Source organism: Cetorhinus maximus, chromosome 17 (assembly GCF_964194155.1).
Source record: "Cetorhinus maximus chromosome 17, sCetMax3.hap1.1, whole genome shotgun sequence".
NCBI lineage: Eukaryota > Metazoa > Chordata > Chondrichthyes > Lamniformes > Cetorhinidae > Cetorhinus > Cetorhinus maximus.
In genome coordinates, this window is record NC_135895.1 from 80,717,692 (window position 1) to 80,745,446 (window position 27,755).

The window sequence follows — 27,755 nt, forward strand, 5'->3', positions numbered from 1 at the left end:
AATATTAGTGGAAGAGAAGGAAAGTCGGGGCTGGATAAAGAATTGGACAGAGAGATAGAAAATGAGATTCAAAGATAGGTGAATGGCTATGGAGAAAGTGAGCTAAGTGAATAGAAGAGTAGAGGTTGGAATGAAAGCAGCAATGAAAGGAGAGATTTAGACACATGAATAGACAATAAGAAATAATGAGTTGAAGTAATGGAGGACTATGGAGGTAGAGGAATGGAGGGAAGGAATTCTGAATGAAGAAATGAGTAGGTATTTCATTGGTGGAGAGGACAAGTATATGACGTATTAAATATGCATCCACAAGTAAATACTGTATTCTTTAAAGACTATTGTAAAGTTATAATTTGGAGAATTATAAAACTTGGATGCATCTTACAACTGTGCACTGAAATATATTACAGACAAAAGCACACTATAATCTCAGACATTGCGCAGTGAAAATCCTTCTAATTTGTTCTCCACTGAACATGGCCCTCGATTGCAAATGTAATTTCCCACACCAGCCAAATTCATTGATGCTATGAACTAGATTGCCAATTGCAGAAAAAAAGAAAGAACTGCATTTGTGTAAGCGCCTTTCCCAGTCTCAGAACATCCTAAAGAGCTTCAAAACCAAGGAAACACATTTAGAAGTGTAGCCACTGGTGTAATGTGGGAAGACACAGCAGCTAATTTGTGATCAGCAAGATCCCACACTGAGCAATGAGCTAAATAACCAATTTTAATGAAGTTGCTTGAGGGATATATATTGCCCAGAACACAGGGAGAATACCACATTCTTCTTTGAATCATACTGTGGGGTCTTTTACATCCACCTGAGAAGGTAGATGGAAGACATTTGTGCTGAATTACAGGTAGTCTTTTGGAGCAGACCTGCATGTACTAGGAACTGTGATGAGACTGTCCCAAATTTATACTACACACAGCTAGAGGAGAGGGGAGGTTTCACCCAGTCAGGATTGGGTTTAAAATCAGGTCTCAGAAATGAAAATCCGATCTTAATTGTTCTGAAGTACAAGCATTTGAATGGATCTTTGCACAGCTCAGTGATTAAAAACCTGAAAGGTATATCTCAGGTGAAAGCCCACATAAATGTAGAAATACAGGAGTGGAGATAGAGTAGAATGCATTTGACATAGCTACTGGTCACAGTGAGTGGAATATTCCTGATCCCATGAAGGCAGCTTGGAAGGCAAGACCAGAAGCAAATTTGCAGATTAGGAACTTGGATCGGCAGGCAAATGTTTTCCTGCCTTCAAGAGATCTTACATAGGAAGAGTGAACAACGGAAGAGACCAGCCTCCCAACAGTAGCTGGTAGCCAATAATTAGCAATTCAGATAATGAGGAGGACAGGAAGGGCTCTGCCGGAATTGGAGCAGCATCGTGTTGAGTGCCAAGCTTGATAGCACCATGGAGGCAGTTACCGGGCAGCAGGCTACATGGCCTTGGGAGCCGGAGGCACCCTTGCGCTCTCTTTGCAGCCTCAGCAGTGTCCGCCTCTCCTTGTGGGGCTGCTGGCCCTCCAAAGCTACAGGCTGCCTGATTGGACCTGCAGCTGCAGGAACGTGCCCACTATCCTTAATTGGACTGGACCTCCAGAGGTGGTCAGTAAGGAGGTTGCCTCCCAGAAGATCTCTCTGGCAGGCGGAATTCATAGATCACTAGGGTCAGGCTCATATTTGTCCCCAGTGGAAGAATATTTTCAACGGCAGTAAGATTCCAACCAGCCTCCTTTACAGATGTAACTCCCCAACTTTGGTTTAAAAACCAAAGGAAATTCTCAACAGCAAAGAATCCACATAAAGTACCATACACCTAGAATCACAGAAGATACAGCACAGGAGGAGGCCATTCAGCCCATCTTTCTACCTCCTCATCTGAATCTGTCTCTTCAAATGCAATTTCTCTGTCCTTTCACTGTGCTTTTCTACATCCTTCCTTTTCAAATGTTTATCCAATTCACAGGACCAGAGGAAGAGAAGTAGTCCATTCAGTTCCTCAAGTATGTTCCACCATTCAATTAGACCATGGCTGATCTGTAATTTCATTCCATATGTATTACCTTGCTTAATAAAAATATGTCAGCCTCAGTTTTGAAATTTATAATCAGTTCCCAGCCTTCCCAACTTCTTTGGGGAGCGAGTTCCAGATTTTACTACCCTATGCGTGAAGGAGTGCTATCACCCCTGAACTGCCCAGTTCTAATTTTAATGTTATTCTCCCACCAAAGAAAATAATTTCTCTTTATCACCCAGTCAACTCCTATGATAATCTGAAACCCTTCAATTAAATCACCCAATCACTCACTGTTCCAGAACTACTTCATCCAATTCAGGGTCACGGGCAGTCAGAGCCTAGCCCGACAGGCAATGGGCGGGGTACAGCCAGGATGGAACGCCAGTCCATCACAAGGCACACACTCACATTAGGGGACAATTTACTGTAGCCAATCCACCAAACTGTCTTTGGATGGTGGGAGGAAACCGGAACACCCGGTGGAAACCCACGCAGACACGGGGAGAATGTGTAAACTCCACACAGACTGACACCTGAGGTCAGGATCGAACCCACTTCCCTGAAGTTGTGAAGCAGCAGCACTAACCACTGTGCCCATCACCCAATCAATTCCTTTAAATTTGATCACCCTTAGCCTTCTATACTCATGGTAACAAAACCCATGTGGCAGCTGTGGTTCTGTTAGTACATGCTAACCCCTAAGTCAAAAGGTTATGGGTTCAATTCCCACTAGGTGTTTGGGTGCAGAAATTTGCACTGACACTTCAATGTGGTACTGATTGAGTGCTGCACTATCAGAGGTGCCACCTTTCAGCTGAAATGTTAAACCCATCTGCCCCCTTAGGTGGATGCGAAAGATCCCATATGTGATGAAATCTGCAGTATGGGGAAGTGTGTATGAGCTGCCGTCTGCACAGCTACTTGTCAAATTTTGTTGGGTGCAGTAACTCCCGTCTCCAAGCTTTTTTTTTAAAGACAAGTAACTAACTGAAAGAGAAACTAAGACTAACTACTGGGAATGGGCTGTAACCTCAGGTTGCTCAGGAAACAGAAACTGGTTGAAACCAGACAAAAGATGGAGCCATGAAATGATCAGTTCAGTGCAGACAATGAGGAGAAGAAAGTTATGGCACAGTTGTAAAAGTAGACACAAAGGTCAGATCCATGAGCATAGCTGAGAAGGATTTGGAAAAGTGCACCTTAGGGCGTAAATTGTATCCATGGAACTCAGGCGGAGTAAAGCTGCTGTCAGATGGGACTTGATGGCTAAACCTGAGGAAGACAGAGCTATGAAGGACTTTGTGGCTGAAATTAATTCCATATATGCTGAATGAACTAGCTGAGAAATCTGGGAGAGCCATCTTCATTATATCCACTATTTAAAGTATAATTTATAGTTTATATTAACTGCAATTTGCCTGTTAATTCATGTTTAATTTATGTTGATTCTGGTTTAATTATTTCAAATTATAAAAAGTGAAATCTTGTCTATCAGTTTTTTTTGTTGGGGTCATTCAGTAAATTCTGTTCTTTTTAGTTTGTTGGTCTCCATGGGAATCATTTAAAGAAGAGCGGGGGAGTTCTCCCTGGTGTCCTGGCTAATATTGATCCCTTAATCATCACAACAATAGATTATATCGTCATTATCACAGCACTGTTTGTGAGATCTTGCTGTGTACAATTTTCTATGTCACAACAGCAACTACACTTCAAAAGTACTTCTGTAGCTGTAAAGTGCTTTGTGCTATCCTGAGGTCATGAAAGGAGTTGAATAAATGCACGTGCTTTCATTTCTTACATGCATTTATGATTTTGTTTCAAAAAAGTGAGAAAAGAAATTCATCTACCTGCTCTACCCTAGAACAAAAACAGAAAATGCTAAATACTGAGCTGGTCAGGCAGCATCGGTGGAGAGAGAAACAGAGTGAATATTTCAGAATGCTGTCCTGAAGGGAGGTCCATGGTGGAGAAGCAATTCTGTTGGGTTTCTTTTAGAGCTATACTTACTTAAAAATATTTCAACCAACTATATAAACAGAATATATTACAGTCAACACCATGAGGTGATAACTATTCCCATTCTTGAGCTTGCTCATGGATCTTAAAGTTCAAGATTCTCCTATGGAGGTGTGGTTGCAAAGTGACCAAAGTTGGGAATTAAATATTTCAGGATACTAAATTTTTTGAAGAGGTCAGCAAAATGGTAATGCAGGAGGCGTAGTCCTGATAATAGAGGATGGGATAATAGAGAAAAAGGATCTTAGCTCGGCAAATCGAGTGAAAGAATCAGTTTGGGTAGAACTAAGAAACAAGGGGCAGAAAACATTGGTGGGAGTTGTTTATAGATCTGCTAACAGTAGTTATAATCTAGGATAGACTATAAATTAGGAAATTATAGGCACATATAATATGGGTAATATAGTAATCATGGGGAACTTTAATCTTCATATAGACTGGACAAACCCAGTTTGCAGTAATAGTGTGGAGGACGGGTTCACAAAATGTATTCAAGGTAGTTTTCTAGATCAGTACGTGAAGGTACAAACTAGGGAATGGGTTATTTAGGATCTAGTACTGTCCAATGAGAGAGGGTTAATTAATAACCTCATAGTAAAGGGGCCTCTAGGGCAGAGGGAACATAATATGATAGAATTTTAAATTGGGTTTGAAAGTGACTTCATTAAACCCAAATCTAGGATATTAAATCTAAACAATACAAACTACATAGGTATGAAGGGTGAGTTAGCAAAGGTAAATGGGGAACCTTGTTAAAAGATATGGTGGTAGACAAACATTTAAAGGATTAATATATAATTTGCAACAAAGATGCATTCCTTTAAGGCAAAAAAATCCCAAAGAAAAAGTGATCCAACTGTAGCTAACAAGAGGAGTTACAGGGGAGTGGTGATTATAGAAAGAGACTTATCTCTCTCTCTCTCTACAGTTATGGAGGACCTCCATGTTAATCTTGCTCTGGAGGCAGGGGTCATCTTTGTTGGTGGTATTCATCCAGTTTGTGAGGCTCTTTAGAAAGATCGTTCTTTGTCGACCTTGATCTCTTTTACCATTGACCTTTCCCATCAGCATCAGACTTTCCAGGTCATGATTTCTTAAGTGCCCAAATATTTCCCCACTCTCTTCCTGATCTTGGTCAGCAGATCTCAGATTTTACTAGCATCTCTTCACTGGTAGTGTGATTGTCCAAAATATCTTCATTATTCGCCTCAAAAACCACAACTCTGCAGCCTTAATTCTTCTCTGCATTGCTTCACTGATCGTCCAACACTCACACCCATATGTAAAAATTGGTGTGATCTAGCATTCCAGGATTCTCAGCTTTGTTTTCATGCCTAATTTTGAGTTGATCATAATCCTTTTTATTCTTTGAAATGTACCCTTGGCCATTCCAACCCTTTATTTTATTTCTTGGTTGCACTTTCTGTCAAATGTTAACGTACTTCCTAGGTAAGAAAATTTGTCTACCTGTGTGACCTTTCCATTCTTCACTGTGATCTTACATTCTGGTGCAATTTTTATTTTTGGACACGACTAGACATTTTGTTTTCTTATGATTTATGCTCAGTCCTTTCTTCTCACTTTCACTCAATACTCTGCACAAAATCTTTTGCAGTTTCTCTTCAGTCAACAATAAAAATGAGTCATTGGCGGCGTGTCTTATATTATTGGTTATAGTGTTACCAAAAAGATTTAGTAAACCTGATGATTGAGAGAATTTGAGAAGTCAGCAAAGAAGGACCAAGAAATTGATAAGGAAACAGAAAATGGAACATGAGAGTAGACTAGCAAGAGACACAAAAACAGATTGTAAAGTTTCTAGAGGTGCATAAATAGGAAGAGGTTAGTGTAAGTAAACGTGGTGGGCCCATTAGAGGCAGAGACAGGTGAAATTACAATGGAGAATAAGGAAATGACAAAGACATTAAACAAATACTTTGTATCTGTCTTCACGGTAGAAGACACAAAAAAATCTGGAAATATTGGGGAACCAAATGTCTAATGAGAATAAGGAACTTCTAAAAATCGATATAAGTAAAGAAATAGCACTGGAGAAATTAATGGGACTAAGTAGCGACAAATCCCCTGGACCTGATCATCTACATCCTAGGGTTTTAAAAGAGGTAGCTGCAGAGATAATTGGTTTTGATCTTCCAGAATTCCTTAGATTCCAGAACAGTTCCCAAGGATTGGAAGGTAGCAAACATAACCCTGCTATTCCAGAAAGGAGGAAGAGAGAAAATGGGGAACTATAAACCAGTTAGTCTAACATCAGTAGCAGAGAAAATGCTAGAATCTATTATTAGGGATGTGATAACAGGGCACTTAGAAAATCATCATATGATTAAGCAGAGTAAACTTGGATTAATGAAAGGGAAATCACATTTGACAAATCTGTTAAAGTTTTTTGAGTTTGTAACTAATAAGATGGATAAGGGGGACCAGTGGATGTAGTGTATTTGGATTTTCAAAAAACATCTGATAAGGTGCCATGCAAGAGGTTATTACACAAAATTAGAACTCATGGGATTGAGGGTAAGATATTAGTGTAGGTTGAGGATTGGTTAATGGACAGAAAACAGAGAGTAGGAAGAAACGGGACATTTTCAGGTTGGAAGGCTGTAAGGATCAGAACTTGGGCCTCAGCTATTTATAACTATTGTATATTAATGACTTAGATGAGGGGGTTGAGTGTAACATATCTAAGTTTGCTGATAATACAAAGTTAGATGGGAATGTAATCTGTGAGGAGAACGCAAAGGGGCTGCAGAGGGATATGGACATTGGGTCAGTGGGCAAGAATGTGGCAGATGGAATTCACTGTGGTGAAGTGTGAGGTTATTCACTTCAGTAGGAAAAATAAAAAATAATTTTTTGAATGGTGAGAGGCTGGGAAATGTTTACATTTGAGGAACTGGGTGTCCTTGTACACAGATCGCAGAAAGTTAACATGCAGGTACAGCAAACAATAAGGAAGGCAATTGGTATATTAGCGTTTGTTACAAAGGGATTGTACTATAAGAGTAAAGAAGTCTCACTACATTTATACAGGGCATTGATGAAGCCACACATAAAGTGCTGTGTGCAGTTTTGGGCTCCTTACCTAAGGAAGGATATATTGACCCTAGAGGGAGTGCAACCAAGGTTCACTAGACTGATTGCTGGAATGAAAGGATTGGCCTATGAGGAGAGATTGAGCAGATTAGGCCTGTATTTCTTAGAATTTAGAAAAATAAGAGTTGATCTCATTGAAGATATAAAATTCTTAAGGGGCCAAAGCTGAGAAAATGTTTCTCTTGGCTGATGACTCTAGAACATGGGGTCATTTATGGCTGAGATGAGGAGAAAATTCTTCACTCAAAGGGTTGTGAATCTATGGAATTCTCTATCACAGAGATCTGTGAATGTTTGGTTGTTGAGTATGCTCATGCCTGAGGTTGATAGATTGTTGTGTGGTAAGGAAACTAGTGGGTATTGGGATAATGTGGGAAGGTGAAAGATCAGCCATGATCTTGTTGAATGGTGGAGTAGGCTTGAGGGGCCAAATGGCCTGCTCCTATTTCTTATGTTCTTATGTTCTCATGAGTTATGTAGTCAGCCTCACCTGTGGAGGTATTATCATATCCCTGTACTTCTTACCCATAGACCTGAATAACACAACACTATTATTAATAGCCATGAGCTGATTTTAATGCCGAGTGGCTATTGCTTTGTTTCAACTATTATTATCTGTTGCTGTAATTTTCCATGTCTATGTCATTTATCCCTGTCACGAAGACAGCTGCAAACGGAGTTGAGTAGAATTCCAACAGTGAAGATAACTCAGCTTATAGATGCATGATTCACAGAGAATTATGCAAATTACCAACCAAGGCTTGACTAGAGTGTACACGGCTGAGCATCATAATATACCTCACAGTAGATTTAGTTTTCCCTGTACTCACTTGTGGATACCACCTAGCCAATGCTGTGTTTTTAATTGTTAGCCACAAATCTCGAAATTTTGTTATTCTGATGTTGATTTCTGTGTATTTATTTAATGCTATATCACATTACATCAGCTAATAGAAAAAATACTGTCATTTAAACAAAAAAAATAGTGATTTATATTCTGAGTTAATGTGTCAGAAATCTGACCCACTTGGTTGTTCTCTGACCTTTAGTCAGCACAACATGTTCCCTTAAATCAAGCAGAGACAAGCTAAACCACACTCCCCGCCCCATCTCGCCCACAACCCTCCAACCTCTAGTTCATTTCTGGATAGCTTGATTGATTGGGGGGATATTAAGCCATCCCAGTTCCAAGGCCATTTGCAACAAATGCAAAAAAAGCAATGTAGAGACAAGTATCATATGAAGAATAAAAATAAAATAGCAAGTGTCACTTTTGAGATAGTTAATTAGTCGATAGTAACAAACCATAACATTTTTACTTGTCATCATATTAGTCAGTACTGACTGACAAGTGTATTGGCTGCTGGTACTGGTAAAGATGATCACTTTACTTAGAATTACTATTCAGTAACGATCTATTTCTAGCTGGCTTCTTTGAAGATTTAATTGTTCCCTGAACCAGAGATCAAGGGCCTGTTGAAACAAACATTTAAGTTAATTTATATTGCATGTTCAAATTCATTTTACCTACTTTCAAACATTTGATTGTTAATTTATGTTTTGTGTCAGCAGTTCATGGGGCAAGACAGGGTTTTAATTTATGTTCTTAGCCAGACAGTTTGAATGTATTCACATACACAGTTTTTAGTTAACACAGATTTATATTTAGAGAAAGGTGTGCTTATTTCTAAATGTTAGGAACTTTGTCGAACTGAGGCAAGCACAGCTGAATTTTTTTTGTTACTTATCTAGTAGCAAACCTGACCTAACATTGCTTAAGGTGACTGACTGTTATAATACTTGTGCAGCTGCTGAACAAAGTGTTACAGGAAGTAAATGTGACTCTCTTGCAAGAAGTGTACACTATAGAGGATGTGTAATATACCAACAAGAGATCTAACATGGCGCTGCTCTGCTTACTGTGAGTCACTACATGATATGTGTAAGTTCTGAACAAAATATGATGATAAAAGTTTTATGGGGAGCAAATGTGGCACTTAGTAGGTGTGTGCTATATATGAAACATTTAAGATATTACTCACTCTACTCCCGTGATATTGCATATGGCATGTTGGAGAATATGGTCTCTCTTACGAGTATAAACTGCCTTATTGCTGCTAATTCTCCATCTTTCACCTTCGATTTCAGTCTCTCCCTTTTGATTCTCTCTCTATCCTCTTCTAAATGGTTCTCGCTCTCTTTCTCTCTATCTTTCTTCTTTCCTTTTGAATGAGACAATGGTGTTCTGATGTACTGTCATGGGAAAAGGAGCTGCCAACCTACTGGCTGCCTCTGGATAGGGATTGCAGAGAAAGGTTGGTCCCCAGCAGCTTCCCCTCCGCACCCACCACTAATAACTCATGTTTCCCCTCCCCCTTTTCCCATCAAGTACTCATACCACTTTACCTTTGCACTACGCTCTCACTCTCATAACTCCCACTCATCCTCAATGCCCTCCCCCTTGCTCCCCACCGTCACCCACCGTATCCTTAATCCTCCATCAACTCATAATTTCCCCTTCCAAGAGTAATGGCAAGATGCAAGATGTCTTTTGCTCTTCTGTTCTAATTGGTTTCCCTTAAAGGCTTTGTTTCATTTACAAATTCACCTCTTTAAGATAAGAAAATTAAAATGAGAATACTCTTCCTTTCGCTTGTAGATGTTAACTATTAGAATATTTTTTCCCACAAGTGGAAGCAAAGGCATTTACCTTTTTGAACTATTGAAACAAAGACGAGATGATTAGTTGGCTTCAAATGCAACTAGAGATGTTTTCAAACTAAACTAGCAGCACAAAGACTCTCTTGCAGTCCTTCCCTCTCCTTCAAATTCTGCTCTCTCCCTTAGCTTAATACACTTTCTGATGTTTACCGAGCACAAAATAAAAGCTGTGTAATTGCTGCTCTCCATTTTTTCTCAATTAGCTGCAGGCATCTGATCACCCTTTCTGTTTAAAAACACAATCATTCTAAGCTTTACTTTTAAAAAAAAGTGTTCCTTCAAATAAGTTTGAAAACAAACTGAGTGTCAGCTGCTGGTAGCTAAAACAGAATATTCCATCAATGTAACAGAATGAATGCTGTTGCTGCAACCTGGAAGATTAGGTGCACAACACATACTTGTACTGCTGGATCCAAATTTGACCGACATCACCACAGCTTGAGGCAAACCAATTAAGTCCAAGCAAAAGCTTTCGGAAGAGATTGTAATCTTTGAATATTTTAATGAAAGCTTTAAAAGATACAAAACAAAATTTAAAGTATAAATGTGTTAATGTTATTATGGACTGGGTAGTGAAATAAAACTATTGTTTAAAACTTTATTTGGGTCTTACAAATTTCTGTTACTGAGGGGAAAAATAAATCAAGAACTTTCTAATGAAAAATATTTGGAAAGCATTTTGAATGATTTTTGGCGCAAAACCACCCAGTGGCCGGGTTGTGTAATTACAGATTGTGTGCTTAACAGGGATCATTCCTATTTTAAATGACGCGAATTTATGGTAGAAAAGAATTGACCAGCCTGTGCGCCAAAAAAAAAAGATAACGACAGATAAAAGTTGTGTAGACAGGAGGTTTTCGTAGCTGTAAGCTTATTAATAAGAAATAAAGGGATATTTCAGAAGCTAAGTTTAGGATAGAGTTGTTCAGGCTCTATTTTAAAACGTTTCCATGACATTGTTATTTATTTTCAATTTATCCAAGCAGGATATTTAATTTATGTTTTGTCATTGCCTAAGTGGCCGATACTATTGCATATGTATTAAAATTAATGAAGTACTGTATACCATTTCTCCTGTAATATATCCACGGATTTTAACTTGCCCACTTTGTGCCTTTCAGGTAAAGCTGATTGACAGTGAGTAAGGATTTATTTTCTTTTGATCTGTAAGCAATTGGCAACAAATCACTCAGTGTCAGTTCAGCTGGTTTGGTAGGAATCTTAGTCAGTAGGTTGCATGTTCCATTCTGATTGAGATTTATAGTGTGGCCTGACAATCCAGTGCATTATCAGATCGAGGTGTCAGCTGTGGCTCAGTTCATAGCACCCTCGCCTTTGAATCAGAGGGTTGTGGGTTCATGTCCCACTCCCAGAAATCAAGAACTGTGATTGTACTCAAAAGAGTTGCAATCTGTGACTGTTGATAACTCGAAAGAGTATCAGACCAGCCCTCCTTCGGGTGAAACGTTAAAGCCAAGATCAAGCTTGCCTTTTTTTTTAATGGGGTCCGGGTGGTTTAAAGCCCCGCTGGCGTGATTCAAAGAAGGGCAGAGCTTCACCGGGTGCCCCACAACCACCACTCTCAAAATTAGATTACCTGATCATTTATCTCATTGGTTTGAAGGGGTGGGAGTGATGTGCAGTCGTAGTGTATCTTAAATAACTTCCTATTGTCCAACTCGCCTTCTAAGCAACTGCTTGTAATGTGATGTCGTAAATACCTCTACCAATTAATCCTTGCCCCTCTCCCTTTGCTTTTTTTAACAGTCTGAGTCGATTCCACGTTCCTGATTTTTTTTAACACAATTTATTATTCGACATATTATTTCCAGGAATCTCTTTGAGGGGAAGTCGGGATTTTTTTTTTCAAAATTCGACGATGTAAACAGAATTACGGTCTAAAATGTAAAATCGATGTAACCATACCGGGGCAGCATCGAAAATATCCCTACAATTTACAAATAAACATTTTACAAATTGTCTGGGCAAAAACAAAAAATAGGCGCTTTCCATGGCAAGATAGGAATGTCATGAAGCAAGTTTCAATGTTAGCCCTGAATGCTCCAAAAGACCAGGTTAGAGAATATATTCAAACAGCAAATAAATAATTGGAAGCACAAATTATCCATTGAATGTAGAATCCGAGGACAAGTCACTCCCATCCTGAGGAGGGATGCAAAGAGAAGTGGACAGGTTAATTGAGTGGGCAAAAAATTGGCAGATGGAGTATAACATGGGGAAATGCGAAGTTGTCCACTTTGACGGGAAGAATAGAAAAGCAGCATATCATTTAAATGGGTAGAGAACACAGAATGCTGTGGTACAGAGGGATCTGGGTGTCCTTGTACATGAATCACAAAAAGTTAGCATGCAACTATAGCAAGTAAATAGGAAGGCAAATGGAATGTTGGCCTTTATTGTAAAGGGGGTGGAGTATAAAGGCAGGGAAATCTTGTTACATCTCTACAGGGCATTGATGAGACTGCACTTGGAGTACTTTGTACAGTTTTGGTTTCCTTACTTAAGGAAGGATATACTTGCACTGGAAGCATTTGAGAGCAGATTCATTGGGCTGATTCTTGAAATGAAAGGGTTTGTCTTCTGGTGAAATGTTGAGCAAGTTGGGCCTGTGCTGATTGGAGTTTAAAAAACTGAGAGGTGATCTTATTGAAACATATAGGGGGGCTTGGCAGGGTAGATGCTGAGAGGATGTTTCCTCTTGTGAGGGAATCTGGAACCTGGGGGCACAGTTTAAAAATAAGGGGTCTCCCATTTAAGGTGGAGGGAATTCCTTCTCTCAGAGGATCATTGGTGTAGAATTCTCCACCCCAGAGAGCTGGAGGCTGGGTCATTGAATATATTCAAGGCTGAATTTGACAGCTTTTTGTTTGGCCAGGGAGTTAAAGGTTATGGGGACAAGTAGGAAAGTGGAGTTAAGGCAACAATTAGATCAGCCATGATCTTATTTGAATGGCGGAGCAGGCTCAAGGGGGAGTATGGTCCACTCCTCCTCCGAATTCGCATGATCTCATGATGGTACCCATGTGTGTGAGCCGATCTGAATGAAAGCCTATTAACTTCCCCGATTCCATCACCTATTTGCTTTGCACGTGGCTCCGGGATGCAGAATGATCCCCGTCTCATCCAGACTCTAGGTGGGTGAACGGCACAACCAATGAGGTCTCACTTAAATGGAGACAACTGTAGAGCGAGTGATAGACAAACTCAGCGCAGCGAGGCGAGCTCCTGTCACAGCATCGCCGACATTCCGGCCTGATGGCCTTCCCACTTCTCTTTAAACGGTATGGGTACACGGCTCCACACCGATCTGACCCGCTGTTGGTGCCGTTATCACTGACCTTCTATCTGACTCCTTACATGTGCGCGATTAAAAAAAAAAATCTATGTAAGTCGTTTGAACATCAAGGAAAGCTAAGTGTGAGGATTGGGCAGGTAAACCAGAAGCGAAATGAACTGGGTAAGTTATTGGCAGACTTCAGGCCTGCAGTAAACGCTCTTTTTTAAAAAAAAAATTCTCCTCGCCAAGTTTAAAGTCTACCTTTAACTTATATAAATGAAGATATACATATGCAAATATGTGTGTACAAGACACAAGGGTCCACTTTGTGTGTTAAATAGTGTAGCCTTTAGCCCACGTCTCCTCGAACACCCCGAACAGTGAACTGCGAGGAAATCTCTCCCGGCCGCTTTCCCTTCCCGCATCCGGCTCCCTATTCACCATGTGGCTCGATCGCTCCCGGGAATTGTCGCGGGGATTTTTGAACATGGGGCAGCCCTGGAATCAGCCAAGCCGACCCAGGAAAGGACCTCACTCCAGTAAAGGCGGATTGAGATGCCTGGGGGGGCTGTCTGCGTTGAGTGCGAGGTGTTCACAGTAAGGCAGGACTGTGAGATTCGCGCTTTTTACCTTCAGGTTAAGAAGGAAAGCAGGTTGGAGACAGGAGGTAATTGCTGCTGTGAACGCACACTTCATTAAAATCACTATACAGCTGGGTCTGAATATGCAATGGTTCAGACCCATTTATTTAGTTCCATTGCCATCTATACACATCAAATGTGTGGTAAAGTCAAAGTATATAGGTGTGTGCAACCTCCTTGTAAAGCTAAAGCTACACTCTCTGTGTAACTGTGTGTGGAAACGGGTGTGTGATCTGCACATGGATATTTAAAAGTTGGTCTCTATGTATGCATATGCAAACACACACACAAAAATCCAGGTATACCCAGAAATAATTGCACATTATAGAAAATCAGGTAAATGCAGAGAGACACGAGCAGGAACGTGTTACTTAAAATATTAGGTGACAAATTTCTGGGTATCTCCCTGTGTATGTGTACATGGAGGTATCTATGGAGGTATGGATTAGTAGGTGTATGTGTGCGGGGGCGGGAAATCTATGTGTACATGCATTTGTATTATCGCGGATGTATTCCACTTTGTGCACACCTGGGGATCAATGTATGTCTATGGAAGTATTTATAGAGGTGTATATATATATATACACGTGTGTATATGTAGATGAACGCGTGGGCATGTAGCTGTGTGCCGGCCCTATGCGTCCATTTTGGCAACACGTTAGCTGCTTCATAACCCTGCTCTTCCCATTGATAGCAACAAATCAGAAAGTGAACCAATATGCCAAGTAGAGCTCAGTGTAATCGATCATTCTAAATCCAGATAGTTTGAAACTGAAGAACAACTTGAAAAACATTCGCTTCGAGGAGATTTTACAACAGAATACGTTTGATTCTTTACACGGGTAAAAGTGTTGCTCTTATGATATAAACAGCTATGGATCTGGATTTCGGAAATAAATCTTCGCCTCGAAATCTGTTGCCCCCCACCGCTCACGTCTCTTTGCGGACTTGCTGTATCCTGAGATATTGCAGAAAGGACAGCGTTCACATTCCTGACCACACCGAGCCCCTGGTAACCCGAACAAGCCCACCAGCACATGGGTGACTCGCTCAGAAACAACTATCAAAGGAAACAGCGCAATGCAATAAGCAGAGAGATTAAATATCACAGCTCCCTCCGGATGGGCCTGGGATTTCAAACAGCGCCGAAATAGCGAACGTTATACCTTGTTTTGGGGGAGGGGGTGGTGGGGGGACTTTTCTATTACTTTTAAATGATTTATCTTTAAAGAATTAGTAACCGTGATTTATATCTGATATTGGCTGCTGATGAAACGAGAAGTGGGAGTTTACCCTTTGCGAGGGTTATAGTTCGAAGAACATCGAAGGAACCGTTCGTTCTGTTCGTTTAGTTTCAACCGGACAGGCAATTAGGTCCATTTAAGTTAAATGTGAGTCAGAGAAACCGAAAACCGGGGTTAACAGCCGTTTTGTGTCTGTGTGGGTGTGGGTGACTGCCTATGTATGTATGTGTATGTGTTTGTGCATGTGCATGTATGTGTGTATGTCTATATGTGTGTATGCGTTTGTATGTGTGTACGTGTGTATGCATGTGTATATGTGTGTGTATACATGTGTGTATATGAGGGTATATATGTGTATATGTGTGTATGTATGTTTATATGTGTGTAGATGTGTATTTTATATGTGTATATATATGTGTATATATGTGTGTATGTGTGTGTTTATATGTGTATCTGTGTATATTTATGTGTGTGTGTATATATATGTGTGTGTATATATATATATGTGTGTGTGTGTGTATATATATGTGTGTGTGTATATATATATATATATGTGTGTGTGTGTGTATATATATATGTGTGTGTGTATATATATATATATATGTGTGTGTGTGTGTGTATATATGTGTGTGTATATATATATATATGTGTGTGTGTGTGTGTGTGTATATATATGTTTGCGCCCCAATGCTAACACTGATCACAGCTTGGATTCAGAACGCTCGTATTAACTGACAAGACAGCCGAAACATTAAATAACTTTACTTAAACGTGTAAATAACTGCCGACTGCGTTGCAAGGCCTTGCAATTAATCATTACACCCACACCCTTTCTATAAAATAGTCATGCAATTTACATGATAGCAATCCTCCTGAACTTGTACATGACTCCGATGTCTAAAGCGGTGAGAGAGTAACATTTTGTCACTTTTCTATCGGCGGCATGTGGTTTTTAATGTATACGGCTGAGAAATTTAAGATTGAAAGAAACGAGACTAGGATTTAGCGCCTGGGCTAAAATGGGAAAAGTCCATTTTACCCTCCATGTAACGCGTCACACAATCTCAGATCAGTACTTCAACAATCTGCTTTCTCTCGCCCCCCTTTTCTGACCCTTCCCATCTCCCGTTGTGGCCGAATCTAGTTAGTGTCTGCCTCGAAGACGTATTTGCTACCTATGTACACGCAGACTCAAATGCTCCGTCGTGTGCCTCTCTATCTCTCTCTCCAGTATTAATGTGTTCCCCACCATCTAAACACTCACCCACACCGTCTTGCTTACTTGCTCTGTCTCTTAGGCCCTCTGTCCAGCCCTTATCCCTTCTCCTGTCATTGTACCGTGCTGAGTACCCCTGTCCCTCTCATATCTGTCACCCACACACTGTTTAAAGCATTCCCTTAAGCCATTTATAACGTCCTGGGTCAGAAAACAATGCAGAAACAGATATATATCGTGTGCCTGCTAACTGATGCGTTGATCACTGGCTGTAAGTAGAAATATTTACTTAAAGAATGTTCTTATTCACTGTTCAAACTTGTCAACTTTTTGGTGTTAAGGGTCAAACTAAAACCACGGGTTTAGTTGCTCTCTGAGAGTTTCTCTACCTTTTAAAAAATATTTGGAGTGTCCCCTGTATTTGACGGCGATATTTTCTCCCATGTCCAACATAATCCTGGAGACACGGGATTCTCACCATGGCACTGTCCCACACATCTCAAGGTACAAACTTGGACAAGACTGCGCCCGGGAAACCTCACAGGCCATTGGCGACAGGGTACATTTTGCAACTTAATTTAATTGTTAATTTGTAAACCGCAAGTACTCCAGACAAAAACCCAAGCATCATAACGCAACGGATTCTTATTTAATCTAGCATAACATAAAGAAAATTAGCAAAGTGTTTTTTTTTTATATACATAAGAAATAGCTTTGTAAGTGTATCTGGGAAAGGAAATTTTAAAAAAAATGTTTCTGTTCAGTCCGGAATTGAATTGTAAATTTAGAGTATGGGCAAGTTTTCCCCGGGCAATCGTTCTTTTCACTTCTCGCTCAGCTCTGTGCTCGCTTTCAACTCCGTCAAGGTATTCCTCGGTACGGGGTTTGATTTAGATCTTAATATTGCAATCAACAGGAATGTGGGGGTTTTTTTTGTCACTGAGCGGGCATTTTAATATTGCGCTGGGAATTCACTGGAATTTGACTTTTTTTTTTAGATAAAAGCCCAGAATCTGAGGAACGAACAGATCGTCAATTTGAACGACTATCAGACTAATTCACAGGCAATTCTTACTTCATTAGCTGGGCAATGATTTCAGTGAAAACTACAAAATAAATCTTTACAGCGGCGGGTTAAGCTTTTATGATGCCGTATGTGTAATTTACATTTGGATGCATGTGCACAGATACATAAGAATGAACATATGTATGTATATATATATATATTACACATATGTATATATCGCCTCTGTAAGTAAATGTAAAATATATGTATATGTGCGCATATAATTTGGATAGATGTTTGCGTCTGTTGGGATCTATATAATATCCATGTATCTATGATGGCTGAGCATCGGTTTATGTGATAAATTATGTAGGCGGATGTGTTTATTTTTTGGGAGCGCCCACGCATTTTAAATTGAGTGTGTTACTGTTTAATGTGTACATAATGTCTTTAAATTGTGTGCGTTTGTTACATAAACCCCAGCATAACGTACATCGGGGTTTGCTCTGTGTGCATCCTCCAGATCCAGCGTATAGGAATTGTGTTTCATTTCGTGTATGTCGTTTCCACATCCTGACTATGGTACACTATTGTAAGTATTCCTTAATATTTTGCGCATGCTTTTACAAACGCCAATATGCAAGTTATGAGGAGGGATCGAGTTATACAATCCGCATGTCAGCGTACCGTTCGTATTAAAAAGATTCACGAGCATAGAGGAACTAAGGTAAAATAAAACTGGGCAGTCTATCTATGGGAGAAATTTAAAAAAAACACGGGGGTGGGGGGGGCATTAATTCTGCGATTTAATAAAAAAAAAGAAAAGCGAGTGAAGAACTCACCAAGTAGAGAGGCCGGGTTCTGAGCCGAATGCTGCAAATTCGCTTCCATTTTCAATCCGTCTAGCATGATCTCGGGTGGGGGTGGGTGGGTGGGAAGGGGAAAGCAGCACCTAAAATGAAGAGAACAGCGCTTGTCAGCTCATACCGGCCCTTCCACACACAAAGGGCAAAGCCCTGGCTGTCAACTACCTGGCCTCGGATCCCAAAAGCAATGCCCGCTCAGATTGCTGACATGGGGAGGGCGGGGTGGGGAGAGAGAGAGAGAGAGAGCAAGAGGGGCCCGTCGGCCGCTCCGTCATGGAGAAAGAGGTGGACAGAACTTCCTCCTCCTTCCCCACACCGCGACCACCAACCAGCACCCCGGCCACCCCTCCCCTCCGCAAAGTTAGCGATCTCCGCCCGCTGACTGGGGAAGCACTCTCTCTCTGTCTCTCTCTCTCTCTGTGGAGTGATCAAGCAGAGAGAGAGAGAGAGAGAGACCCGGGGCTACGAGGATCTGCAACATACCCATGCCTCAAATTGTTAAAAGTACAGAACTCAACTGGGACACGTTTCAAATTTCAGCGTTTAACCCAGGGGTTCAACTATCACGCAACATTCAAATAACAGCACTAAATCACACTCACTTTAACCAGGTAACATTTTTTTTTTGCTGTGAATTTTGTTTAGTTTAATTTACTTCGATTTCTTACGTCCAACGCGGGCCCCATCTACCCCCTCCCTCCCTCCCGCCGAAGGGAAATATTTATTTCTGATGTTGGAGCTGACGGGTTGAACCCCACCCCCCCCGTTAATATATTCTTCTGATTGACAGAGCGTTAACTGTTAACCAGATTGCAACGCTAATGAATTTCTGAAACTCGTGTCCATTAAGGACATTAATTTCCTGTGAAGTGAGTTCTGAAATTGATGAGGAGACAAGGAGGGAAAGTGGGGGTAATAACACATCGGAAAGTGGGGTAATAACACATCCTATCCCGTCAGCTCCGGGCTGCGTTAATTTCGCCCTTCCTTCCCGAACAACCGATCGGAAATTTTGCCCTCGGACCCGCTCCCTCCTTGGTCATTCATTTGTGCATCGCTCGATTTAATTTTTTAAAAGCCATTATTTTAAAAAAATACACTGATGCACTACTTTAAAAAGAATCGGTGTCATTCGTTTTAATTTCAAGAGAGTTTTGGATCTTTATAGAACCGTACGTAATATTTCACATTCATTGTCTTTAATATTCAAACAAGTTCGACACAAACCGGCACCACTTTATAAATCGAATGCACAAATTGGGAGTTTGCGAGATTTTAAGGCTGAGTTTAATATTTCTATTTAAGCATTCATATCCAGGTTATAACTATTATATACATATTTAAACATTTCAGTACTGCAACCAGTTTACATTAAACAAGGCCGTTGTCGCGTTCAATGCGGGCGGGAAATATCCCCCATCTCTAATAAATTGTCACATGCAAAAAAATTTTTTTTACAAAAGTTTTTTAAAAAAAGACAGATTTGGAAAGCTGGAATAAACGGGTCGGTTTAAATTATGAGTGGACCCGGGGTGGAGAGCGCGGTTATAAATTACAAGGAGAAGGGACTGTCAGTAAAATATATCAGGAGATGTGTAAATATTTTCACGCACCTCATTTCGCGCTGGCCAATGTGAAAAGTGTTGTTTAGAATCAAAAATATTCAAACACAAACAAAACCAAAAAAAAAATTGGCAGCTAACAGTTGCGCCAAAATTTAATAATGAATTCACAATCTTCACAATCAGCTGCAAATGGGGTTGGAAATCAGACTTTATTTTGAGGATTGTTCCTGTCATTGTTCGTGATTACAAAAATGACAGAAATGGGGATTTAAAAGAAGGTGGTTGGTTGGAAGCAATTTAAAGAGCGTCGGAAGGCAGCAACGTGAGCAAAAAAACGTGCACGTTATATCTTGTTAAAATAACTTTTATATTAAAGGTTGCACTGACCGTCTGGTGTTTTTTTTTTCCCCGGCAATTCGATCGGAAAATGCACGCACAGACAGTGCCCAGGCTGCTGGCTGAGTTAGCTCGGCATCACTCTTGTACTCAACACACATGCAACTCACCGCAACGTCAGGGAGCACGGTCACTCTTTCCAGGCGGATTGGGAGGGCTTGTGCTCAGGACTGGTCTTCAGACGCCGATCACAGCCCGACCAACACCACCCATCACCTACCCCACCCACCCCAACCCCCACGATCACTCTGTCACCAGTCAGTCTCTCTGTGCAGGTACCTGTGTCCCAGAGCTCATCGACAGCCCGTCTGGCGTAAGGTGAAATTCCTCCCGCAGCTCTCCAGTGATGCCAGTGCGCCCAAATTCTGACTCCCTAAATCCAGCCTGTAACTAACGTTGGTGGGTTCTCTCTCTCTCTCTCTCCCCCTCTCCGCTGGGAAGTGGGGAGGGTGGAGGGGGGAGGGAGGGAAGAGGTAGAGAGGGGAAGCAGAGGAAAGGGCTGACAGGTCCCGATTGGGTTTAGGAGCTTCCTAATCCCAAACTTTTCTCCCAGGGAATCACACACTTCTCTGCTTGTCACAGCCAGCCTGAACCTTGGGAGCCAGCCCCTCCGATTGCTCCGCGCCAGTCACAGGGCACTGGGCGGGGGGAGCCATGCATACACACAGCTGGGTACAAAAAGACCCCTGGCTCAGGGAGAGCAAAGAGTTTCAGTGGGTGCAGCAACCGGTAAAGGGCAATGGTGGCATTGGACGAAATATCCTCAGGAAACAAAGCCCCAATCCACACAACCACCCCAGAATAAAATGACAGCCAGAAAAAAAGTGGCAAATCCACACCACTCCCCCCACCCCCCGCCCCCACCACCCCAGTAGCAGTACATATTTATGTACACACAAATTCTGTTATTTTACAAACATATACACATTATATATAATATATACATGCACATATATACATTTTATAACGCATTTTGCATGCATCTATGAAACATATCTTGCCATACATGTGTGAAAACATTTTACTTGAACGTGAAAATATTTTATTATAATCTGCAGTTTATGTGTGTTTACTTTCATGCGGCCATGTGTCTTCAGGTCCTGTGATAGTTTATCCAAGAAAAACATTTTCGCCCTCCTTCAAAGCTTATTGGCACGGTGTAAGACATTCTGTAGCTTCATAAAAATGCGGCCAGGAGCACCGATACGGGGAGGGGGAGTTGATTAAATTCAGATCGGCTTCACCAGATCGAAGTGGGCGATTTTATATTTGCTTTGTTTTTGGGGGTTTATTTTTTTTTTCTCCCGAACTTTTGCCCTCCTTAATTTAAGGATGGTCAGGTTCCAGTCTCCCTGTGAAGAGAGACCTCTCGTTCCGGGACATGTCTTTACCCGTCTGTCTAAATGCACATTTAAACATTTTATACTAATTAACGCCCTACTCTGCTTAATGCCCGTTCCTTTCCGTTCGCTTCTATTTTTCGTTCGCGCCCTTGAACAATTTTCTGAGATCTGGGTAAGTGCTTTCTCGGTCATATCTTTCATTCTCTCGCTCCCTCGCAAATCTCTAGGTTTGTGTGTGCTCAGATATCTTTATTCGCCTCTTCCTCGCTCCGTGTGTTGCTGTCACCTGCACTGGCTTGTGCCTCTTCCTGTGTACTGACCGAGGCGTGTAACACATCCCCGGGAAAGCCACTCGCCGCAGACAAGACCCCTGCTCGGTTCAGCCGCTCCAGCGATTACACCCCGAGACTGAACTGGGGGAGAGTAAGGATGAGAGAGACGGGGTGGGGGAGAGAGAGAAGGGGGGGTGAAGAGAAATAGAGCCAAGCCGGGAAGCTTCGGAAATGGACAAAAAAAAGTGGAGTTAACACAAGAGGCTAACTTGCAGTTAACAGCAAGCGTTGGGCGGTGGCCCCGCTCTCCATTTCATTCCTTAAAGTTATTGCTTTCCCCGACATCCTCATTTTAAATTCTGACCGCCCCTCGTCCTTTTAATGCTTTATTCTTTCTCGGAGTAAAATCTCAGTGTGAGATATGAGAGCTTTTTTCCCCCGGCTGTGTTACCTGAGTGATAACCTCCATTTCAGCTGTAGAGAAGACACCCGGACACAGAGTTAGTTTACTGGTCTCCCCTCTCCCCTCACACACACACACACACACCGAGACTCCAGAGCAGCAGCATAACCGGATTATCTCTTTCAAACTGGGCCAGGAAGGCGAAAGCGAGCGATTGAAACACGAGTTTAATAAGTCTTTAAACCCTTTAGTAAGTTTACAACTGTTCACAAACTCTGCAGAGATTAATGCTGCACGTTCGCCTAATTCTCAATCACAATACAGACACACAAGACATTTCTCGAGTGAGCTCAGGCTCCTTCAAGAGCAAATGCAGGACTTTACAAATTCATCTAGTCCCTTCGTTCTCTCCCATGGTCACAGACAGCGCTGTTATTAATTGAAAGCTCGGTGTGTGTGTGCGTGTGTGTGTTGGGGGGCGGGGGTGTTGAGAGGTGGGGGGGGGGGATGTTGGGGGCTTCTCATCCTCCCCCGGCTATCCGACCTCTCTGCTCTGCCTCTCCACCTCGGGACTGCCTTCTCCAGTGCTCGCCGTTTATACAGCACCAGATATTGGGGGGGTGGGGGGAATATTCGAGTAACAGCAACTGCCAGGTATTTGATTCCAGAAAAAAAAATTCTGCAGCATGTTACATAAATCATTTGTGTATCTCAACTGCCAGTGAATGTGTGCTTGTGGCGTATATTGTATATATAAGACACATATACTGAAACTACTGGAAACGTGAAGTAACCGGGAGAGATTTAGAAAATTATTCTCACCCACCGTCTACAGCTGCACACAGTCCAGGAGCTCGGGGCCTGTTAAGTGTTGCCTCCCACTTTAGACAGAGGCAACATTACGAGGGCGATTATATTCACCGCCTGGCTTCCACCAGTGCAATGATTATAAATCCTCGCATGTTACTATCACACTGTTTAATAGTTTCCATTCACGCGAAATTACTGAGCTCTATCATGACCGATTTCAGGGATAAGTCTATAAATGCTAAGGTTTTTGGAATTGTTTAGCAAGCCCTATAAAACACCAATGAATCGCGCGTGTGATTCATGAGCCGGATTCCGAGGCGGTATCATTCTGTGCATTTAAAAATTTTTAAAAAGCTGCAATTACCGTTGTCAATTGGTGCGATTAAAGGCATTTCAATATGTAAATACAACACTGTTCAGGTGGTATATTAACACAGTTACAAGACTGTAATATCCGTGTCAATTAGTGTGGCGAGAGAACGTTATATATTATTACACATACATTTATACATACATTCAGGACTACAATTTGCTTGTCAGAAATGCAGTAATAATATTTATTTCTAAAGTAACTTAAAGGGATTTAATGCGCGGTGTATATGAAGCGGGTACAATCGCGCTTTAAATATTAAATATTAGACACAGGCAACGCCACTCATTTCGATAACTGATTTGCACCAAATCAAACACTTGAAACTGGATGATTTTGAATGGATTCCGATCGGCGCATTGACGAGTTTACTACATAAATGAAACCCCGAATCGCCCTAGCGGGGATGTCGGTCCGTTTAGAGAGGGGTTTTTTTTTTGTTAATTCTGTGCAGGATTTTAACGATGTTTTTTTTTAAAACCAAAAGGAAAAGGTTTAAACTGATAACCGCGCCGTCCGGGAAAGCTGCATAAATTGAATTTGTTTAATGTTCCACAGACAACAGCCTAGCTCGTTATTACCGTCATCTCTTTAACAGCTTTTCGGAGAGGATTAATATTTCCTTATCGATTTTTCTTTTTGAATATAATTATCTTTCTTGTTATCATGAAGGAATCAGCGGGCACTTTCGACAATAATTTGATAAGAGCTCATTAGAGCTGACTTCGCTCGGGGGCACTCTTTATTACAACTCTCACTCAGAGAGGCTCCGATTATTAAAGGAACGCAGCCCACACCGCCTGGACTGTGCAAGGGACCGAGGGCCGAGAGAACTCCGCGCACATTTCACACAAACTCCCCACTCTAAAGTACTACAGTGTTTTCTTTTTTCAAAGATCACCCGAAATGTGGGACTGCGGAGAGGAGGGAAGAAATGAGGAGTAATTCGATCAGTTTTAAATTCACTGGAAAATTAATTAAATGCAGCATTGCTTGTAAATGTAACTGTTCGATTTCATCTCAAATGTTATGTTAGTGTGAGAGTTAACAGGTTGCTTTTAAAATTATATTTAGACTAGAGCTGTGCGGCAGCTTTATTCTAGGGTGTTAGTGGCACCCGAATCTCTCTTGGTCCTAAAACATTTTGAAGCTTAAAACTGTTCCTATTGAACAGGGCTCAGCCTGACAGACAGATTGTCCCTTTAATGAACGCCAGCCCCCAGTGAGTTTCGTTCCGGTGGCCTGGCGAGAGGTGAAGTTTTTGTTTTGTTCCCTCGCCCGCTATGCTCAGAGATGGGGAGGGGGAGTGGGGAATGAGGGAGCAATCCGAATCCCGATCGAGTTAGGGGGCGATCAGGCCGAGAGTCCGGCTGGCGGGGAGGGGCAGGCTGAGCTGGGTACCCTCTGACCCATGTCACAGTGTAGCTACAGAATCGAGCTGCTACCTAACAGGTCCATGTAGACAAAAGACATTCGTGTAACTGTTATAATCGTCAGTGTTTGTCGAACTCAAAGAGCCAAGCACCCCAAACGCAAAAATGTAAAAAAAAATACACATATAACATCCTCCGTTTGATCAGAATCAGGGTCATTGACTGAGTTTTCAGATGCAATAATATTGTCGCTTTTGGTGTCCACATCCCCTGATGGGGATGAGAGTTTAAACAACTGGAGAATATATAACGGAGGGTAATGTAACTGAAAAGTGCTTAAACAAATGAAAAGAGGAAAGTGAGGGGAGTGTGGCGAGTTGGGATGTGGAGTTAGTCTGGTGGTTTAAGTGTTTACTGATTTTGAGTGCGGGCTGGTGGAATAGGACACAATCTACAGCTCTAAACACTCTTCCAATGGGATTCACACTGGACGGCAAGTTGGTCGACTTCCACGTACGTGTGGAAAAAGATGTACAGAGGCTGGGGATGTTTCCAATCGAGGCATTTCGAAAGCCTGACCGAATTCTACCCGTTTACAAATTGAGATGTCGGCTTATTTCAGTTCGCGCACAAATCAAACGAGCAAAGCTCGCAAAGTTAGTAGTTCGAATGGATCCGGGTTTATACGAATGACTGCACGCTTTTAAAATAGATGCCAGGCCATAGATCGTGCAGTCACTGTCAGAGTGAGCCAGCTCACCCATGCAGACAAGGGCCAGGGTCCCAAGAGGGAACGGGGAAGAACAATGAAAGTTCGCCAAATCTATCACACCTATCAGTTAAGTGCAAAACTTGGTCACAATATTTGCACCGAAGCCGATTACTCTGCGTTGTAATGAGGGGTGCGGGTGGAGCTGATGCGGCCCAGGGGGCTGGAGAGTCAGGAGATGCAGAGCAACAGGCCACTTTACAAGTTAAAATTGGGATTGTCTTCCCCCCCCTCCCCCCCTCCCCCCAAAATGATCAAATCACCTCTCGCCTCGATGGTCGAATGCTCCGACTCGGTACAGACTCTGTAACTGGCCTGTCACAGGCACCGATCCGTTTACTCCCCACCACCCAACACCAACACAGCCACCCCCCGCAAAAAAAACAAACAAAACTGTATTTCTCCCACTGAGTGTAATTTAGTTTGTAAGTGAAACTCTTTCGAGTTATCAACAGTCACAGATTGCAACTCTTTCGAGTACAATCACAGTTCTTGTTTTCCGGGAGTGGGACATGAACCCACAACCCTCTGATTCAAAGGCGAGGGTGCTATGAACTGAGCCACAGCTGACACCTCTTAGTTTGTAAGTGAAGGTGAATTTGGAACCGGAACTCAATTCCAAATTGGGAGGATTGCACACACCTCGCCGTGTGCAGTTTGATGCAGTACACAGTTGGGCACACGGCGCAATGTCCTCTCATTGGCTGCAATCTTATACAGCTTCCTGGCATTCTGCATGAACCGAACCTGAGCTCCAGGAGAGGGGTCAGGGAGTGTAGAGGCAGCGTCAAAGGGGTTCAAAATGACCCCAAGTTGCACGGTCCCCTTCAACCCGAAAGAGGAGCTGACCCTTAAATATATCGCCTGTCCTTTTTTTTTTACTGAATCCTGTTCAACAATAAGGCATTAAGAGAGTAGATATTTTACCAATTTGCACCCACTATGACCGAGTTGGCACGGAGTTAAAGCGGATCACACAAACATTTTCTTTTCATTAATGTTAATCGGCGGAAGATTCTACCCTTTTTTCTCCTCTTACCCCCATCCCTACCCCTTAATTTCCTAAAATACTGGCGACGCCCTGTACCCGCACGAAACTTCCTAAAATGTACCGCCTGCTTTGGAAATCCAATTTTAGTTTGGGGCGTTTGTGTGTGTGTGTGGCCTTTTCCTATCCGACACTAACTGCAAGAACCTCTCAGCCAGGTTCCAATGATTTATCTGCGGTTGGGAGGAAGTTGCGATGGAAAGATATAAAATGATATATATATATATATATATAATGACCTAGAACTCCAGTTTAGTTGGCTGATGTATAGAATGATGGATTCATGGGAATGAGTTACACCCAAAAATCTAATGCTTGGATTCAAGTGTTATGTAGAATAACGGATTCCCAGCAATGAGTTACAGGTTGAATTCTAATCGGGGTCAATATGCAGCCTAGATACCCAAGAGCGAATTGCAGACGTGAGTCTAATCATGGGGTGCAGAGGGTTCATAGAAAGGACCGATTTATCTTCAACAGGTTTGCTGGTGGGTTAGAATCCAAGAGTAGGTGCTACTAGATCACTTTGCCAAGCCTCTGCAATTTCTTTCTGGGCGGAACCTGTCACTATCTCCAACTCAGAGCTCTGTCTGACCCTTGTTGCTGCCATCACTTCCTCCTTATGTTCTCCCCATCTATTAAAACGAACCTTGAACAATCCCCAGCACATGTTCTGCCACACTATGAAAAAATGGTGCAGGGGGCAATGGTGTTAAATTAGTAGGCCCATTGTGGACCACCAGAAGCAATAATTTCTTCACAAACAAGTCTGACATGCAGGGGTGGGTGGGTGAGGCGGTGGGGGTGGGTGGGGGATGTGTGTGGTTGGTAGGGATTCATCACCGCGGGCAGCAAGACTTGACTTTCATTATGGAAGCAGGTCTAATAGTTACAGGATGTCACATTTGTGACCGTTTGTGCAGCTTACTGTCATTAAAGGGCAACCCTTAACCTACCCCAGCCTTACTTGATCACATTGAGCCCGAGCTTTGTGTCAATCAAACCATGGTTAATGAGATTGCTGGAAAGCAACACTGGCAGTGGGAGTGGCGCCACCTTCTTTAGACCAATGAGTTTCTTAAGACAGTCATGAGATTACTAACTGCCAATAAGACAGCTCAAAAATGACACCCACTGTTTTTGTCTAATAACTGTTATGGGATACCTGGGAATGAGATGACACTGCAATTTGAGATGATTTACAGTGTCAATGGTTTATAATGGTCACCTGATCCCCAACATTAATTCACTACCTTA

General features: G+C 41.9%; 1 protein-coding gene across 1 annotated transcript in view; it reads right to left on the reverse strand.

The window, feature by feature from the left end:
- Positions 1-18,274, reverse strand: part of LOC144692534 (LIM homeobox transcription factor 1-alpha-like) — a 369,110-nt gene extending 350,836 nt beyond the window's left edge. Inside the window, exon 1 of the mRNA XM_078561506.1 lies at positions 18,126-18,274. Within this exon, the coding sequence (XP_078417632.1) occupies positions 18,126-18,192 (67 nt within the window). The 5' untranslated portion in view covers positions 18,193-18,274. The remainder of the gene's footprint in view (positions 1-18,125) is intronic.
- Positions 18,275-27,755: the final 9,481 nt, after the last annotated feature.